This window comes from Macrobrachium rosenbergii, chromosome 13, assembly GCF_040412425.1.
Source record: "Macrobrachium rosenbergii isolate ZJJX-2024 chromosome 13, ASM4041242v1, whole genome shotgun sequence".
NCBI classification, from domain to species: domain Eukaryota; kingdom Metazoa; phylum Arthropoda; class Malacostraca; order Decapoda; family Palaemonidae; genus Macrobrachium; species Macrobrachium rosenbergii.
In genome coordinates this window covers 54,869,870-54,887,932 of record NC_089753.1, presented here as the reverse complement: position 1 = coordinate 54,887,932, position 18,063 = coordinate 54,869,870, and the positions used below count along the sequence as shown (strand labels likewise).

At 36.2% G+C, this 18,063-nt stretch overlaps 2 protein-coding genes across 5 annotated transcripts in view; both read left to right on the top strand.

Annotated features, from left to right (window-relative positions):
- Window positions 1–15,201, top strand: part of LOC136845321 (keratin-associated protein 19-8-like) — a 44,410-nt gene extending 29,209 nt beyond the window's left edge. The window contains exons 1-2 of one of the 4 annotated variants that reach the window (XM_067115539.1): window positions 4,084–4,238; window positions 4,572–4,904. In XM_067115539.1, coding sequence (XP_066971640.1) covers window positions 4,158–4,238; window positions 4,572–4,802 — 312 coding nt within the window. In that variant the 5' untranslated portion in view covers window positions 4,084–4,157 and the 3' untranslated portion in view covers window positions 4,803–4,904. Of the gene's footprint in view, window positions 1–4,083; window positions 4,239–4,571; window positions 4,905–14,315; window positions 14,448–14,810 lie in introns of those variants that run through there. The other 3 variants (XM_067115541.1, XM_067115540.1, XM_067115542.1) reach the window with 3 other exon arrangements.
- Window positions 10,176–10,939, top strand: LOC136845327 (keratin-associated protein 19-8-like). The gene is made up of 2 exons (XM_067115552.1): window positions 10,176–10,217; window positions 10,582–10,939. The coding sequence occupies exons 1-2, from the start codon at window positions 10,209–10,211 to the stop codon at window positions 10,810–10,812; spliced, it is 240 nt and encodes a 79-aa protein (XP_066971653.1). The 5' UTR covers window positions 10,176–10,208; the 3' UTR covers window positions 10,813–10,939.
- Window positions 15,202–18,063: the final 2,862 nt, after the last annotated feature.

Below are 18,063 nucleotides of genomic sequence, written 5' to 3'. Positions count from 1 at the left end.
CGGACAGAAAAAGTGCAGACGGACAGATAAAGTGCGGAAAGAAAAAAGTGCGGACGGACAGATAAAGTGCGGAAAGAAAAAAGTGCGGACGGACAGATAAAGTGCGGAAAGAAAAAAGTGCGGACGGACAGATAAAGTGCAGAAAGAAAAAAGTGCGGACGGACAGATAAAGTGCGGAAAGAAAAAAGTGCGGACGGACAGATAAAGTGCAGAAAGAAAAAAGTGCGGACGGACAGATAAAGTGCGGAAAGAAAAAAGTGCGGACGGACAGATAAAGTGCGGAAAGAAAAAAGTGCGGACGGACAGATAAAGTGCGGAAAGAAAAAAGTGCGGACGGACAGATAAAGTGCGGAAAGAAAAAAGTGCGGACGGACAGATAAAGTCACCTCAATAGTTTTCTTTTGCAGAAAACTAAAAACGAGAACGGTAAAGCGAAGCGAAGGAAAAGTTAAAGAAAAACATCAAGGGATAAGTTAAATGTTTAGAAGAAAATGTGCGTGTTGCTTATAGCACGAAGCAGTTGCATATGATTGACATGAGCTGTCATTCACATTGAAACAGAAGGGGCAAAGGCAGAGATGACTTCCGAAAAAGGAATGCAGTATCGTCCTATTTTTTAGTGTTGATTTGTTTTGCCTTTATATTTCCATTAAAATAAGTGTCGTTCTTTAATCACTTTGTCTTTGACCATATCCTCCTTAAATTACACCAAATTTGTGGAGGATCAATTTCTGAAAGATCCCTCGGTTTTATAAGCCGACAGCAGAGTGTATCCCAAATGCGAGATAGGATGTACCAACCAACGTCTAAGTTGGCTTGACACCAGTGTTAGTACACTTCTTTTTTTTTAACGTGCTTTTTTTCCCATTTGTATGGGGTAAGCACGATGCCTTCTTTTGAAGGACCTGAATTTGGCTTTTGGGTAGACCGTAGTCTCGATCGGCTGCCCTGCCTCTTATCGCTTAGATAGAACCCGGTAGCGTATGTACATGTATTATACTAGTCACCAGCGCCCTTTCTCCCAGCAGCGATAAGTTATTGAGCACACTAAAATAATGTCTTTATAAACCTCTGACCAACTGAACTCTGAAACTAGCTTTTTTGCTTATGATGATCACACACTTAATTTTATTACCAAAGCAAAGAAGAGGCTACTGCCGAAATAATTCTATAGACAGATAAATATTGCTTCTGGAACTGGAAGCAGGTTCATAATTCCAGGAAGTGCTTCGAGAGCATCGTCTATTATCGATTTTCATGCCACAGGAAATCTTGTGATGTCTCCAAGAGGGTATCTTTATGGGCTCCCGATGGATTATGCAAGTCTTTTTAGGATTAATATGGCGGGGGATTATTCTGAATACCCTGTTTTGTGAGATCATTATATGTAATTATTTAATGCTGGATTCATTTCTTTTGAAAATAAACAGTGACCACAGAAAGATTTATTCCATGGCAAATAGCATTATTCATCTGAAAAAAATACACTCAAATATATATATATATATATATATATATATATATATATATATATATATATATATATATATATATATATATATATATCAGAGTTGAAAGATTACATTAAAATTCCATAAACCTGACTGACAAGTTCCACTCGTTCTTATAGTTTGAATTCCCAAGGTTCAAGTAAGCTCCGCATTACTGACCACACTAATTTTTTGGGCCACATTATAGATAGGAAACGGTCACTTTTTTTTGTGGCTTTATTTCCTGCTCTAAAAAGAATGTATCGAGACGAAAAAAATACTATGGAACGTTATAATTAACGGAAAATGAATCTTCTGTTAACAGAGGCAAGAAAAAGGTTCTTCATTTACGTTATTAGGTGAAATATTTCCTTCCTTAGAATTTCACTTAATAGTTATTTAGGTAACCTTTATTTTAGCCACGAGCTGATGCTCTATGGCTAGTTGGGAGCAAGAATGGGACTTGAAGAAATGGGATCATAAAAGGTCAGGCAGATGGAAATTTAAAGTTTGCTTTTATTCTTGAAGAGCAACATTCTTTATCACACTGAGTCCCATGGCGCTTCTGCCTCTGATACTGATTGATCTCTATGCCCTGGCATATACAAACAAGATGACGCAACAAGAGACACACAAAAATGCAAATATTCATTTCGAGAAATCCTTCATTGCTCTCTAGAACAACAGAAAAGAAAGCATAGTATCAGTAGGAAAATCAGTGGTCATAAAAATATTTGACCTTAGCCACAAACACTCCTATACACTTCACACGTGCATACACACTAAAAATAGTCTATATACATATATATATATATGAACAGATATATATATATATATATATATATATATATATAAATATAAATATATATATATATATATATACATATATATAATGTGTAATATATATATGAGTATATATATATATATAATATATATATATATATATATATATATATATATATTATATATATATATATATATATATATATATATATATATATATATATATATATATATATATATATATATATATATATATATATATATATATATATATATATATGCACATATGTAGTTATGAGAAAGAAGCACAAAAATGTTACCTAGGGTGACCAAGATCTTGTGCGGTCAGGCGTTGTGAGCTGGTACGAATCACTGCCAAACGGAAGAAAGACCTTGTAAGAGCAATAATCATGAGGAAGGAATGTGAGGAAGAACCAGCAACGTTTGTTTGACCTTGAGGGACAGTTCATCGTCGGGTATTACCCGATGTCGTCATCGGTACGGCCGAAGGTTTTCATCAACATCAGTGTCTTTGAGACAAAAAAACATTGTATTGGTAATGATCATAATGACAGGTAAAGTGGAATTAATATGAATAAAGGGAAAGAGCTATTTGAACGTTTTTCATCGTTTTTTTAATAAGGTTCAGAATAGAGATCGTCGGCAACCCTCCCTGAGGAGCCGGGTCTCGTAAGAATAGAAGGTCACAATGGACGAAGATGAACAGTTTTCTAGAATCAACCAGGAAACAACATTTCCTATTCATCGAGCAAAAGGTAACATTTATACAAAATATATAAATTATATAATGTCTGAATAATTAATAAAATTCTGTTTGCGATATATAGTTCAACTCCAGTGAATTTTAGTTGGGTTAAAAACAACAAACTAAACGAAACATGAATCTCAGGTTCACTTTCGAAGGATACTGATTTTTTTTTTTTTTGCCAAATCAGCCTTGCACTTTTAAAATCATATGAATGAATATACGAACAAGGACTCTCTCTTTCCCTCTCTCTCTCTCTCTCTCTCTCTCTCTCTCTCTCTCTCTCTCTCTCTCTCTCTCTCTCTCTCTCATAAAAATATGAAATAGTACGATATCTCTTCATCATCTAGCTCCAGTTGCATCTTCTTTTCTTTTGTCAAACTCATAAACACATTTTTTCATAATGTTTATAACTTCCTTGAAGTCCTTGATGTTTTTGTTAAATAACTCCAATTTTGATTTACCTTTCACTATCTATTCCCAAAATTCCTGTTCTTCTTTCTACAAACTTCTAAATTATCCTTCCATTCACAAACCAAATTCACGTTAGTATACTTCCTCCTCGGGAAAAAAAAGTGTCAAAACATCCACCATTCTGAAACGAAGATTTCCGTTTTTGTTTAGTTTTTACCTGTCCCCAACAAAAACCTAAAAATCCTTAATGAAAGTATCGTCTTATTTACCTGTACTCTTGCAACATTTAGGGTAGGTATGAACCTGGAAACCCCATCAAAGTTCCGATGCCCCCGGCCATTCGTTGACTCAGGCTTAGAGTATCAGTCGACAGAAAAGAAGACTCCACCATATGGGAGGTGGAGGGAGCTGCGATAGACATTGCTAAAACTTGCTAGGAAGTTATGCAACGGGTTTTACCCCGTTCTTCCCTCGGTTTCGCTAAGAATTTTTCCTAATCATTTGATTTACCGAAAAGATAATTATTACAGTTGTAACAATCGTGCCATTAAGTCAGAAGAATAATATGGTCAATAATTGCATTTAATGACAATTGTCGATATAAGATGCAAACGTCTTTCAATGCTTTCTACGCAGATCGCTTGACAATCCAGTTTCAAAATAGATCGTTGGCAACTCTACTCTCTGCAACTAGCCTCCTATAAATGGAAGGTCGCAAGGCACACAGACACACACGTTTAGAGTCAGCTAAGAAAGAAGTGGATCTCCTGTTCACCATGAAAACTGTAAGTATAAGAAATAAGGAATTTTATCATTTAAGACATAACTTCTAAGATACTCGGTGAATAAACGAATAATAGTTTGATATACAGGTATATGAATGCAATGCATACATGAATAATACGTTACTTGTAAATGTACATATAAACAATCATCCCGAAATTCCATAAAACTGTAGTAAATTAAGATCTATTTTCCTTTTCATATGTCGCTCATACAACTTGTAATTTCTATTTATAACTATTCATGATATTTACCATTCACAGGTGAAGTTCAATGAACTAATCAAAGCATCTAACTGAAATTTGGCAAATTAATTTCCTTGATTCCCTTCGCAGATCGGAGTTGCCCTGTTGGTGTTGGTGGCCCTTTTTGCCCTGATGGAGGTCACTGGAGCCCTGCCAGCACCTGAGCCTAACCGACGCCACTTCTTTGGACAGAGTCCCTATGGCTTCGGCGGTTACGGCTACAGACCCTTCGGATACGGCTATGGCTACGGCGGATACGGCGGCGGTTTTGGAGGCTTTGGAGGTGGATTTGGTGGATATGGTGGTGGATTCTTCGGTTGATAAACGTCTTATCTTCCATGAAGATACCTGAAGTTAGAACGTCAGTGACCTCCATGAATTGTTCAATGTTCGAAAAGATGAGAGTTTATTTTTTCTATAAATTATAATAAATTTTCTTTTCCTTAAAAAAATCCTTGATATTTTATTACTCTTCCTGTGATGTAATCTGGAGTAAAACTCTGTTTGAAATGTCTTGTCATATATATTACATTATTTAACATTTGTTGGCACTATATTCCAAAACACTATGGAATCTTCTTTTTCAAGTGGGATGGTGTTAAACATATTATTAAAACAATTAAATAAAGTTCAAACTTGCTAAAGATAACATAAACGCCGTAACCAATATTACGAAGTAATAAATAGAAGGTTTATAACATAAAACAAGGTCATCACACTCACAATTTTTATGATATATGGGAGGTCTTGGTCCACAACAGGCGTACTAGAAACATGTGGTATGCGGCAACAGCAAATGTAGATAGCTTTGTTGACTAAATATAAGAACGGAGTCTTCATGTACGGATATATGTTTCAGGTCATACTTGCATATTTTGCTCTCTCAACTACAAATCGCCAGAAATAACTGAGAGCTTAAACACTTTGCAACAAAATAAGTTAAAACTTTTAAGGTAAGAAACCAAAAACTAGCAAACAATTAAATTTGAAATTTACCATCAAAATTTCACCAACATAATGAGGAAAAAAAAATCCCGCTGAGGGCTGATATGTGAAAATCCATTTAGTCACCAATAGGGATATGATATGATGCAGCAATTGCACAGTGCAAGGGAAAAACACCCTCCACTACCACGCGTCACGTGGTGGGGAACAGTAATGACAGATTCCAATTAAAAATTCAAACTTCGAGAACAGAGAACAGATGAAGTATCTCGAGACCTTTTCCTGATGTTACTCCCAGCAACTTGGCTTCCAAATGACAGTTAAAAGATCTCTCAAGAAAACAAGAAAATGTATAAAAACAATATAAAATTTTTTTAGACATGCTTTTATTTAAATGCACTAAAAGTAAAAAAAATAATTTTTTGAGACACACCAGGATTTTCGTACAATTAATCATGTCTACAAAAAAAAAAAAGCGTGGGCCCCAATCATGGAAGGAAATGCTTTAAGAAATAAAAAAAAATCTATTTCTTTTCTAGTAGCATTTCCTTCAATGTTAGGGGTCAAGCTTTTATTTTTGTTGACATGATTAATTGTACGAAAATCCTGGTGTGTCTCAAAAAATTATTTTTTACTTTTTATTGTATTTTAACAAAAGCATGTTTAAAAAAAATTTATTTATTTATTTTTTTATTTTATACCTTTTAGTTTTGACAGAAATTGTAACCAATTTATGATTGTAGTTAACAGATCTGATATCCGTTTACGGGGGAGAGTGAAGGAAGTGGGGAGGGGGTAGGGAGGGTCGAGGAAAGGGGAGGGGAGCAGGAAGGTGAAGGGAAGGCAAATGGAAGTGGAAGGGGAGGGGGAATGCGGATGGAAGAGGGAAGAAAGGAAGGGAAGGGAAGGGGGAGATGGAGGGAAGGTGGAAGGTGAGGGGAAGGGGAGGAGAAAAGAAGAGAGTGGAAAGGGGAAGGGGGAGGGGAGGAAAATGGGAAGATGGAAGGGAAAGAGGAAGGGAGGGGTGGAGGGGAAGGGGGGAGGAGGAAAATGGGAAGAAGATGGAAGGGAAAGAGGAGGGGGGGTGGAGGAAAGGGGCAGGGGAGGAAAGGGGAGGGGGAAAGGTTAAGGGAGGGAAGGGAAAGGGACTGGATGGGTAGGTGTGGGGAGGGGGAAAAGTATACCTCAGTTTAACCAGACCACTGAGCTGATTAACAGCTCTCCTAGAGAGGGCTGGCCCGAAGGATTAGATTTATTTTACGTGGCTAAGAACCAACTGGTTACCTAGCAACGGGACCTACAGCTTATTGCGGAATCCGAACCACATTATGACGAGAAACGAGTTTCTATCACCAGAAATAAATTCCTCTAATTCTTCATTGGCCGCTCGGAGACTCGAACGCTTGGCCAGCAGACTGCTAGCCGAGGACGATAACCACCCGTCCAATGAGGAGCTAAAAGGGAAGCGGGAAGGGAAGGGGAAGACAAATCTAAATTAACACTTGATCGGGTGCTTCGCAAGGGGAAGGGGATGGAAGAGGGAAGGGGAGGGGTGAAGGATGGAAAGGGAGGGGAGGACACAGGTAATTAACACTTGATCGTATGCACTGGAAGGGGAAGGGGATGGAAGAGGGAAGGGGAGGGGGAGGACACAGCTAGATTAACACTTGACCCTGTGCTTTGGAAGGGGAGGGGAGGGGTATGGGCTGGGGAAGTGGATGGAAAAGGAAAGGGGAGGGGAGGACAAAGATAAATTAACACTTTATCGTGTGTTCCAGAAGAGAAGGGCGAGGGGAGGGGAGGGGATGGAAGAGGGAAGAGGATTAGGTGGACACAGCTAAATTAATTAACGTTTGATCGCATGCTCCGGAAGGGAAGGTGGAGGGGAGAAGGAAGTGGATGGAAGAGGGAAGGGGAGGGGGAGGACACAGCTAAATTAACACTTGATCATGTGCATGGGAGGGGAAGTGGGAGGGGGATGGAAGAGGGAAGGGGGGTTTATATAGAAGATAAATTCTACCGAGTCAAAGAAGTTGTGAAAAATCAGAAGAGTTTCATACAAATCCTGAGATACTTGGAGAGGTCACTGTAAGGTCACTAGAGGTCACTGCCGACCTACTAATCATCTAAGGTTGTATCGTCACCGTGACTGGGTAACAGTGCAAAATTTCAAGTCCATCGGACGAAGGGAACAGGTCAAAAATTGAGTTACAAGATTTGAGTATAGACAGACAGACAGACAGACGCGGAAATCAAGTTAAATATAAGCATGTAAAAGTTAATGGAAAACACTTTTGAGTGTTCTCATCGGCAACGATATTCAAACACAAATGAGTTGAATAAAAGAGAATTTGATGACTGCCAAATATGTTCTAGTATCCAGAAAGTTATGTGCATGTGCCTCTGATTACAATTATTAATCTATAGTTTTATTTACATGTATATTCATAAGCGTTTATAAATTCTTAAATTAGATTATCTCTTTCCAGAAGAGTATCTTGTAGCTTTATATTTCATTAAAAACAAGATCGTAACTCAGCAGTTCTGGCTTGCAACAAAACAAAACAACAAAAAACGGAATATCATTAAAATAATTCACAGAATCTTCACTTTATGAAGTAGAAAATTGTGTTTGAAAATGCTATTAAGCTGAAATACCTATGAACTTACCAGAATAGCAGGTCAGTTCGCCTTTGATTTCTCCTGAGATGAGGTTTTCTGTAAGGGTTGTCGAGAATTATAAAGTAAGTAACACTTACCGAGTTGCGAGGCGCCTCTTGGCCTATGGAAATAGTGGAACCTTATACCTTTTCACGTACAAATGAGGTGCCAGTGACTGTTTTTTATTCAATCATTTAAAATGAAATTTCATAATATCGTCTTACGTACCAGTAAACATAGTAGACTTAGGAAGGAATCCACAGTTATCATCCTATGGAAAGGGTTTTTAATGTCACTGTAAATTATATAAAAGTCACATGATTTTCCATTACTCTGTTCGTACCGAAGAAGACCTAAATGTTCTGAGGACATATTTGGCTGTTGGAATAACCTGCTGGTTATAGGTTTTAAGGTCCAAATAGCTATTCTATTAAAAGATTTATATTTCCAATGATTGTATTGTTTTATACCTTATTTCATTGTGTCACTCCTTTCATCAGAAATTTTCGATATTTTTGTCTTTAGGCCAATGTGTTATAAAAAGACATTTCATATCCACAATGTGCGCAGTTAAACTTTTGAATTTTTTGTTGGCGCTAAGAGAGACCTACACTGATTATCTGGATAAGATATTAAACAATAAACTTACAGTATACATTTGGTACTGAAAAAATATGTATATATTATTTCTTTTCTTTAAAGTCTGCCATTTATCCTTAGGTCATAGAAAGCTCCTTATACAGGATATATCTTCAGTTGCCAATATTTATTACTCTCCTTTTCTAAAATTTTCAAGTAATTCCGTTCATCCGTAAATGTATCAAAGATGTTTCAGTCTTAGACATACCTTTATACAGAGCTAATCCTCAATCACCTTTGCATTCTTTGCATCATCTTAATGTTTATCGTCTTACTCAGTACAAATCTTCCCCTATAAACCCTTCTGTCATTTGTCTGCATAGCTTGAGCAATCACTTCAGACACAATTTTAAGCAAATAAATCAATATTAAGACCGTGCATTCTTAGAATAGTTTCCTTCATCTTTTACTTGTTACAAAAGATCGCCATTTACATGTTTCCTATGAATTAATGACCTTATTATCAAATAAGGGCAGTACATTCCCACTCGTACCAGTTGTCCCATTTACAATGTTTTCTTCTTATTACCAATCTCCCTTTGATTGTCCATAATCGCTTCAACAAGTTTTGCAGATATTCACGTAAAAATAAGTAATCTCTGGATCCTCAAATTCTGCTTTTATTATTTGCATTCGGTGAAAACATAAAATATTATGAAGCCTGATGATCCTCTCGGTGCCTCTCAGTTTACATCTTCTTTCATTTTGACACATTTGCTCGTTATTAATTATTTTTTAAACATTCCAGTTCATTTTCGCTGTTTCTCTCTCTCCTTCGATACACCTCTTTGTCTACCTACATTCTTCTAAATTAGCATTCCATTTAGCCAAACAAATGCACTTTTATATATATAATTTCGTTTACAAAATATGCAAAAACATCGTGATTTTATGATCTGAACACTTCTATTTTAGTTAAGTTAAACCTGCCCACCGCACATACGCTCTCAAAATCCGAAAGTGGTTATTTTCTTCTTTGTCTATATTTTTGCAACATACCAGGAAGTATGGACCTGGAAACCCCATCAAGTTCCGGTGCCCCAGAAATCCGTTGAGTCACAAACTAACAGTATCAGTCGTCTAAAAAAAGATTTTCTCTCATGGGAGGAAAGGGGGGGGGCTGCGATGGACGCTGCTAAATCTTGCAAGGACGATTTGGGCGGGTTTTACCCCGCTCTTCTCTTGATTAGGCAAAGAAAATTTCCTAATCTATAGATTTACCAAGGAGATAATTACTGTATTTGTAATTATTGTGCCAATAAGACAGAAAAATAATGTTTAATAATTTCATTAAATGACAATTATCGATATTAGTTGTGAACGTCTTTCAAGGCTTTCTACGCAAATCGCTTGACAATCCAGTTTCAAAATAGATCGCTGGCAACTCCACTCTGGATTGAGCCTCCTATAAATGGGGGTCGCGAGGCACACTGACATACACTTCCAGAATCAGCTAAGGAAGAAGCACACCTCCTGTTCACTATGAAAACTGTAAGTATAAAATAAGGAATTTTATCATTTAAAGACATAAATTCTAAGATACTCAGTGGATAAACGAATAATAGTTTGATATTATTTGAATGCAATGCATATACGAATAATGTTACTTTTAAATATACAAATAAACAACCATCTCGATCCATAAAACTGTAGTAAATCAAAATCTATTTTCCTTTTTATTTATCAATCATGTAACTTGTAATTTCTATTTGTAACTATTCATGAAATTTACGTTGGTTAGTAGTTTACTCTATATTATCCTTATTCATTCTCATTCACAAGTAAAAGTACAATGAACTAACTAAAGCATCTAACTGAAATTTAGCAAACTTAATTCCCTTGATTCCCTTTGCAGATCGGCATTGCCCTGTTGGTGTTGGTGGCCCTTTTTGCCCTGATGGAGGTCACTGGAGCCCTGCCGGCACCTGAACCTAGCCGACGCCACTTCTTTGGACAGAGTCCCTATGGCTTCGGCGGTTACGGCTACAGACCCTTCGGATACGGCTTTGGCTACGGCGGATACGGCGGCGGTTTTGGAGGTTTTGGAGGTGGATTTGGTGGATATGGTGGTGGATTCTTCGGTTGATAAACATCTTATCTTCCATGAAGATACCGGAAGTTAGAACGTCAATGACCTCCATGAATTGTTCAATGTTCGAAAATATTAAGACTGACCGATTTGTGTAAATGAAAAGATGAGAGGTTATTTTTCTATAAATTATAATAAATTTTATTTTTCTTAAAAAAATTTTTATATTTTATTCCTCTTCCTGTGGTGTAAACTTAAGTAAAACTCAGTTTCAAATGTCTTCTCACATGTGTTAGATTAATTTAAGTGGGATTTTGTTAAACACATTATTAAAAACAATTAAACAAATTTCATAATTGCTGAAGATAATAAAATTCGTAACCAATATTACAAAGTAATATGTAGAAGATTTATAACATAAAACAATGTCATCAAACTCACAATTTTTTATGATATATGGGAGGCCTTGGTCCACAATAAACAGGCGTACTATGAACATGTGCTGTGTGGCAACAGAAAAGGTAGATAGCTTTGTTCACGATATTAAGAACAGTGTCTTCACTTACGGATATGTTTCAGATCATACCTTGCACATTTTGCTGTCAAAACGCGTTGCAGGGTCGAGTTTCAACTGCAAAACGCCAGAAATAACTGAAAACTTCACCACTTTGGTACAAAATAAGTTCAAACTTTTAAAAAAAAAAAAAAAACTAGCAAGCAATATAATTTGAAATTTACAAATCAAAATTACACCAACATAATGAGAAAAAAAATCCCTGAGGGCTGATATGTGAAAATCATTTAGTCATCAAGAGGATATGATATGATGCAGCAAGTGCAAAGTGCAAGGTAAAAACACCCTCCACTACCACGCGTCACGTGGTTAAGAACACTAATGGCAGATTCCAATTAAAAAATCAAACTTCTAGAACAAGGAACAGATGAAGTGGTTTAAAAGATCTCTCAAGAGAACAAGAAAATGTTAAAGCAATGGAAAAAACGTTTGAGTGTACTCATTGGGTATGATATTCCAACACAAATGAGTTGAATAAAAGAGCATTTGATGACTGCCAAATATATTCTAGTATCCAGAAAGTTATGCACATGTGCCCATGATTATGAATATTATTATTCTATATTTTCAACCAGATATATATTCATAAACGTTTATAAATTCTTAAATTAGATGATCTCTTTCCAGAAGAGTATCTTGCAGCTTTATGTTTCTGAAATTTACGAGGCCTCATAGAAAAAACACAGTCGTACTCAGTAGTTCTTCCTTGCAACAGAACAAAACAACAAAACACGGCATATCATTAAAATAATTCATTTCTGTTATTAAAAGAAATAGAATCTTTACTTTATGAAGCAGAAAATTGTGGTTGAAAATGGTATTAAACTGAAATACCTATGAATAGTAAGTCAGTTCACCTTTGATTTGTCCTGAGATTAAGTTTTACGTAAGGGTTGTCGAGAATTATGAAGAAAATAATACACACCGAGTTTCAGGGCGTCTCTTGGCCCATGGAAGTAGTTGAACCTTATAACCTTTCGCGTACAAATGAGTTGCCAATGACTGTTAGATTCAGTCATTTAAAATAGAATTTCATAATTCGTCTTACGCACCAGTAAACATAGTAGACTCAGAAGGGAATCCACAGTTATCATCCTATAGAAAGGGTTTTTAACAAATAAAAGTAAATTATATAAAAGTCATATGACCTTTCCATTATTCTATTCGTACCGAAGAAGACCTAAATGTTCTGAGGACATATTTGGCTGTTGGAATAACCTGCTGGTTATAGGTTTTAAGGTTCAAATAGCTGTACAATTAAAAGAGGTATATTTTCAATGATGGTATTGTTTTATACCTTATTTCATTTTGACAATCATTTTCATTAGATATTTTCTGTATGCATTCTCTTTTTTGTCTTTAGGCCAACATGTTATAAAAAGACATTTACGTGTCCACAATGTGTGTTAAACTTAAATATATATATATATATATATATATATATATATATATATATATATATATATATATATATATATATATATATATATATATATATATATATATATATATATATATATATATATATATATATGTATACAATATATATATTTATATATTTAATTTATATGTACTATATATATTGTGGGAATACATTAATATGGGTAATATTTTATATAATAAAACTTATATATATATACGTATTTTTTTCTTTTTCTTTTTATGTACTAAGACAGACCTAAAAAGGTTAATTGGGTAAGGTTTTAAACAATAAACTTATATGTAAATATTATTTCTTTTCTTTAAAGTCTCCCTTAAATCATATTTATTACTCTCCTTTTCTAAATTTTCAAATTCCGTTCATCCGTAAATGTATCAAAGATGTTTCAGTATTAGACATACCTTTATACCGAGCTAATCCTCCAATCACCTTTGCATTCTTTCATCAACTTATCCTATAAACACTTTGGTAATTTGTCTGCATGGCTTGATCAATCACTTCCAAACACGATTTTAAGCAAATAAATCAATATTAAGACCGTGCATTCTTAGAATAGCTTCCTTCACCTTTTACTTGTTACAAAAGATCGCCTTTTACATGTTTCCGCTGAATAGCGTCGTTAATGACCTTATTATCAAATAAAGGCAGTACATTCCCACCCGTATCAATTGTTCCATTTACAATGTTTTCTTCTTATTGCCAATCTTCCTTTGATTGTTTATAAACTCTTCAACAAGTTTTGCAGATATTCACACACAAAAAAATAATCTCTACATCATTAGGTTCTGCTTTTCTTTCATTATCTGCATTCGGTAAAAATATGAAATATTATAAAGCCTAATTGTCCTCTCGCCGCCTCTCAGTTTGCATCTTCTTTCATTTTGACACATTTGCTCGTTATTAATTATTCTTTAAACGTTCCACTTCCTTTTCCCTGTTTCTCCCTTTCTTACAACATTCCTCTTTGTCTACCTACATTTTTCTAAATTAGCATTCCACTTACCAAACAAATGCACTTTTATAACTATAATTTCGTTTACAAAATATACACAAAGCATCGTGATTTTATGATCTGAACACTTCTATTTTAGTTAAGTTAAACCTGCCCACCGCACATACGCTCTCAAAATCCGAAAGTGGTTATTTTCTTCTTTGCTATGTTTCTGCAACATACCAGGAAGTTTGGACCTGGAAACCCCATCAAATTCCGGTGCCCCCAGAAATCCGTTGAGTCAGAGCCTAACAGTACTGGTTGCCTAAAAAGAAGATTCTCTCTCACGAGAGGTGGAGGGGGAGGGAGCTGTGATGGACGTTGCTAAAATTCCCTGGGAAGTTTTGCAATGGGTTTTACGCCGCTCTTCCCTCGATTACGCTAAGAAGATTTGCTAATGAATACATTTACCGAAGAGATTATTATTGTATTTGTAATTATCGTGTCAATAGAACAGAAGAATAATACGGTAAATAATTGCATTTGATGAAAATTGCCGATATTAGTTGTGAACGTCTTTCAAGACCTTCTACGCAGATCGCTTGACAATCCAGTTTCAAAATAGATCGCTGGCAACTCTCCACTCTGGATCGAGCCTCCTATAAAAGGAAGGTCGCGAGGCACACTGACATACACTTCCAGAATAAGCTAAGGAAGAACCACACCTCCTATCCACTATGAAAACTGTAAGTATAGAATAAGGAATTTTATCATTTAAAGACATAAATTCTAAGATACTCGGTGAATAAACGAATAATAGTTTGATATGTATGAATGCAATGCATATACGAATAATGTTACTTGTAAATATATAAATAAACAACCATCCCAATCCATATAACTGTAGTAAATTAAGATCTATTTTCCTTTTTATTTGTCGATCATATAACTTGTAATTTCTATTTGTAACTGTTCATGATGTTTACGTTGGTTAATAGTTTTACTCTATATTATCCTTATTCATTCTCATTCACAAGTACAGTACAATGAACTAACTAAAGCATCTAACTATTTATTTATCAAATTAATTCCCGTGATTCCCTTTGCAGATCGGCGTTGCCCTGTTGGCGTTGGTGGCCCTTTTTGCCCTGATGGAGGTCACTGGAGCCCTGCCAGCACCTGAACCTAACCGACGCCACTTCTTTGGACAGAGTCCCTATGGCTTCGGCGGTTACGGCTACAGACCCTTCGGATACGGCTTTGGCTACGGCGGATACGGTGGCGGTTTTGGAGGTTTTGGAGGTGGATTTGGTGGATATGGTGGTGGTTTCTTCGGTTGATGAACATCTTATCTTCCAGGAAGATACCGGAAGTTAGAACGTTAATGACCTCCATGAATGCTCAATATTCGAAAATATTAAGACTGACCGATTTATGTAAATGAAAAGATGAGTTTATTTTTTCTATAAATTATAATAAATTTTCTTTTTCTTAAAAAACTTTCGAAATTTTATTCCTCTTCCTGCGGTGTAAACTTAAGTAAAGCTACCTCAAATATCTTGTCAAATTATTTAACAGTTGTTGGCACCAGATTCCAAAACACTTTGGAATCTTCTTTTTCAAGTGGGATTGTGTTAAACACTTTTTTGAAAACAATTATATAAAGTTTAAAATTTATAAAACAAGGTCATCACACTCACAATTTTTATGATATATGGGAGGTCTTGGTCCACAATAAACATGTGGTATGTGGCAACAGAAAAGGTAGGTAGCTTTGCTGACGAAATTAAGAAAGGCGTCTTCACTTACGGATACATGTTTCAGATCATACCTTGCACATTTTGCTGTCAAAATACGTTACAGGGTCGAATTTCAACTACAAATCGCCAGAAATAACTGAGAGCTTAAACACTTTGCAACAAAATAAGTTAAAACTTTTAAGATTAAAAACCCCAAAAACTAGCAAACAATTAAATTTGAAATTTACCATCAAAATTACACCAACTTAATAAAAAAAAATCCCACTGACGGCTGATATGTGAAAATCCTTTAGTCATGAAGAGGATATGATATGATGCAGCAGGTGCATAGTGCAAGGGAAAAACACCCTCCACTACCACGCGTCACGTGGTGGAGAACAGTAATGACAGATCCCAATTAAAAATTCAGACTTCGAGAACAGAGAACAGATGGATTATCTCGAGAGACCTTTTCCTGATGTTACTCCCAGCAACTTTGCTTCCAAATTACAGAAAACAAAAAAAAAGTATAAAAAGATATAAAAAAAATTTTTCGACATGGTTTTATTAAAATGCACTTAAAAGTAAAAAAATAATTTTTGAGTCCCCAGGATTTTCGTACAATTAATATGTCTACAAAAATAAAAGCGTGGGCCCCAAGCATTGAAGGAAATGCTTTTCTCGTAGCATTTCCTTCCATATTAGGGGCCCAAGCTTTTATTTTTGTTGACATGATTAATTGTACGAAAATCCTGGTGTGTCTCAAAAAATTATGTTTTACTTTATGGTGCACTTTAATAAAAGTTTTGACAGAAATTTTAAACGATTTATGATTGTAGTTAACAAATCTGATATCCGTTTACGGGGGAGGGTGAAGGAAGGGGAAAGGGGAAAGTGAAGGACGAGGGAAGGGCGAGTGGGAGCAGTAAGGTGAGAGGAAGGGGATAAGGGGGGTAGAATGGGGATGGAAGAGGGAAGAGGATGGATGGGGAAGGGGAGGTTGAAAGGAAGAGGAGGGGAGATGGAGGGAAGGTGGAAGTTGAGGTTGAGGGAAGAGGAGGAGAAAAGAGGAAAGGGGAAGGGGAAGGGGGGAGGGGAGGGAAGATGAGGAAAATGGGACGATGGAGGGAAAGATGAGTGGAGGGTGGAGGAGGAAGGGGCAGGGGAGGGAAGGGGAGGGGGAAAGGGTAAGGGAGGGAAGGGAAGGGAGGGGATGGGTAGGGGTGGGGAGGGGGAGGGAAGAGGGAGGCGGACTAGAGGACACAGCTAAATTAACACTTGATCACGTGCTTTGAAAGGCGGCGGGGAGCGGGATGGGTGGGGGAAGTGGATGGAAGAGGGAAGGGGGAGGGAAGAGGGAATGGGAAGGGAGGACAAAGCTAGATTAACACTTGATGGTGTGCTTGGGAGCGGAAGTGGAAGGGGGATGAAAGAGGGAAGGGGGAGGGGGTTATAGAGAAGATAAATTCTACCGAGTCAAAGAAGTTGTGAAAAATCCGAAGAGTCTCATATAAATCCTGAGATACTGGGAGAGGTCACTGTAGGGTCACTAGAGGTCACTGCTAACCTACTGATCATCTAAGGTTGCAGTCATCGTGATTGAGTAACAATGCAAAATTTCAAGTCCATCGGACGAAAGGAACAGGTCGAAAATTGAGTTACAAGATTTGAGTATAGACAGACAGACAGACGCAGAAATCAAGTTAAATATAAGCATGTAAAATTTAATGGAAAACACTTTTGAGTGTTCTCATCGGCAACGATATTCAAACACAAACGATCTGAATAAAAGAAAATTTGATGACTGCCAAATATATTCTAGTATCCAGAAAGTTATGTACATGTGCCTATGATTATAATTATTAATCTATAGTTTTATTTAGATGTATATTCATAAGTGTTTTTAAATTCTTAAATTGGACTATCTCTTTCCAGAAGAGTATCTTGTAGCTTTATGTTTCTGATATTTATGAGGCCTCTCATTAAAAACACGATCGTAACTCAGCAGTTCTAGCTTGCAACAAAACAAAACAACAAAAAACGGAATATCATTAAAAATAATTCACAGAATCTTCACTTTATGAAGCAGAAAATTGTGTTTGAAAAAGTTCTTAAGCTAAAATACCTATGAACTTACCAGAACAGCAAGTCAGTTCACCTTTGATTTGTCCTGAGATGAGGTTTTATGTAAGGGTTGTCGAGAATTATAAAGGAAATGACAGGCACCGAGTTGCAGGGCGTCTCTATGGGAGTAGTTGAACCTTATACCTTTTCACATACAAATGAGGCGCCTATGACTGTTTTTATTCAGTTTTAAATGGAATTTCATAATTCGTCTTACGTACCAGTAAACATAGTAGACTTAAGAAGGAATCCACAGTTATCATCCTATAAAAGGGTTTTTAATGTCACGGTAAATTATATGTCACATGATTTTCCATTATTCTATTCGTACCGGAGAAGACCTAAAAGTTCTGAGGACATATTTGGCTGTTGGAATAACCTGCTGGTTATAGGTTTTAAGGTCCAAATAGCTATTCAATTGAAAGCTGTATATTTCCAAAGATTGTATTGTTTTATACCTTATTTCATTTTGTCGCTCATTTCATCAGATGTTTTTGGT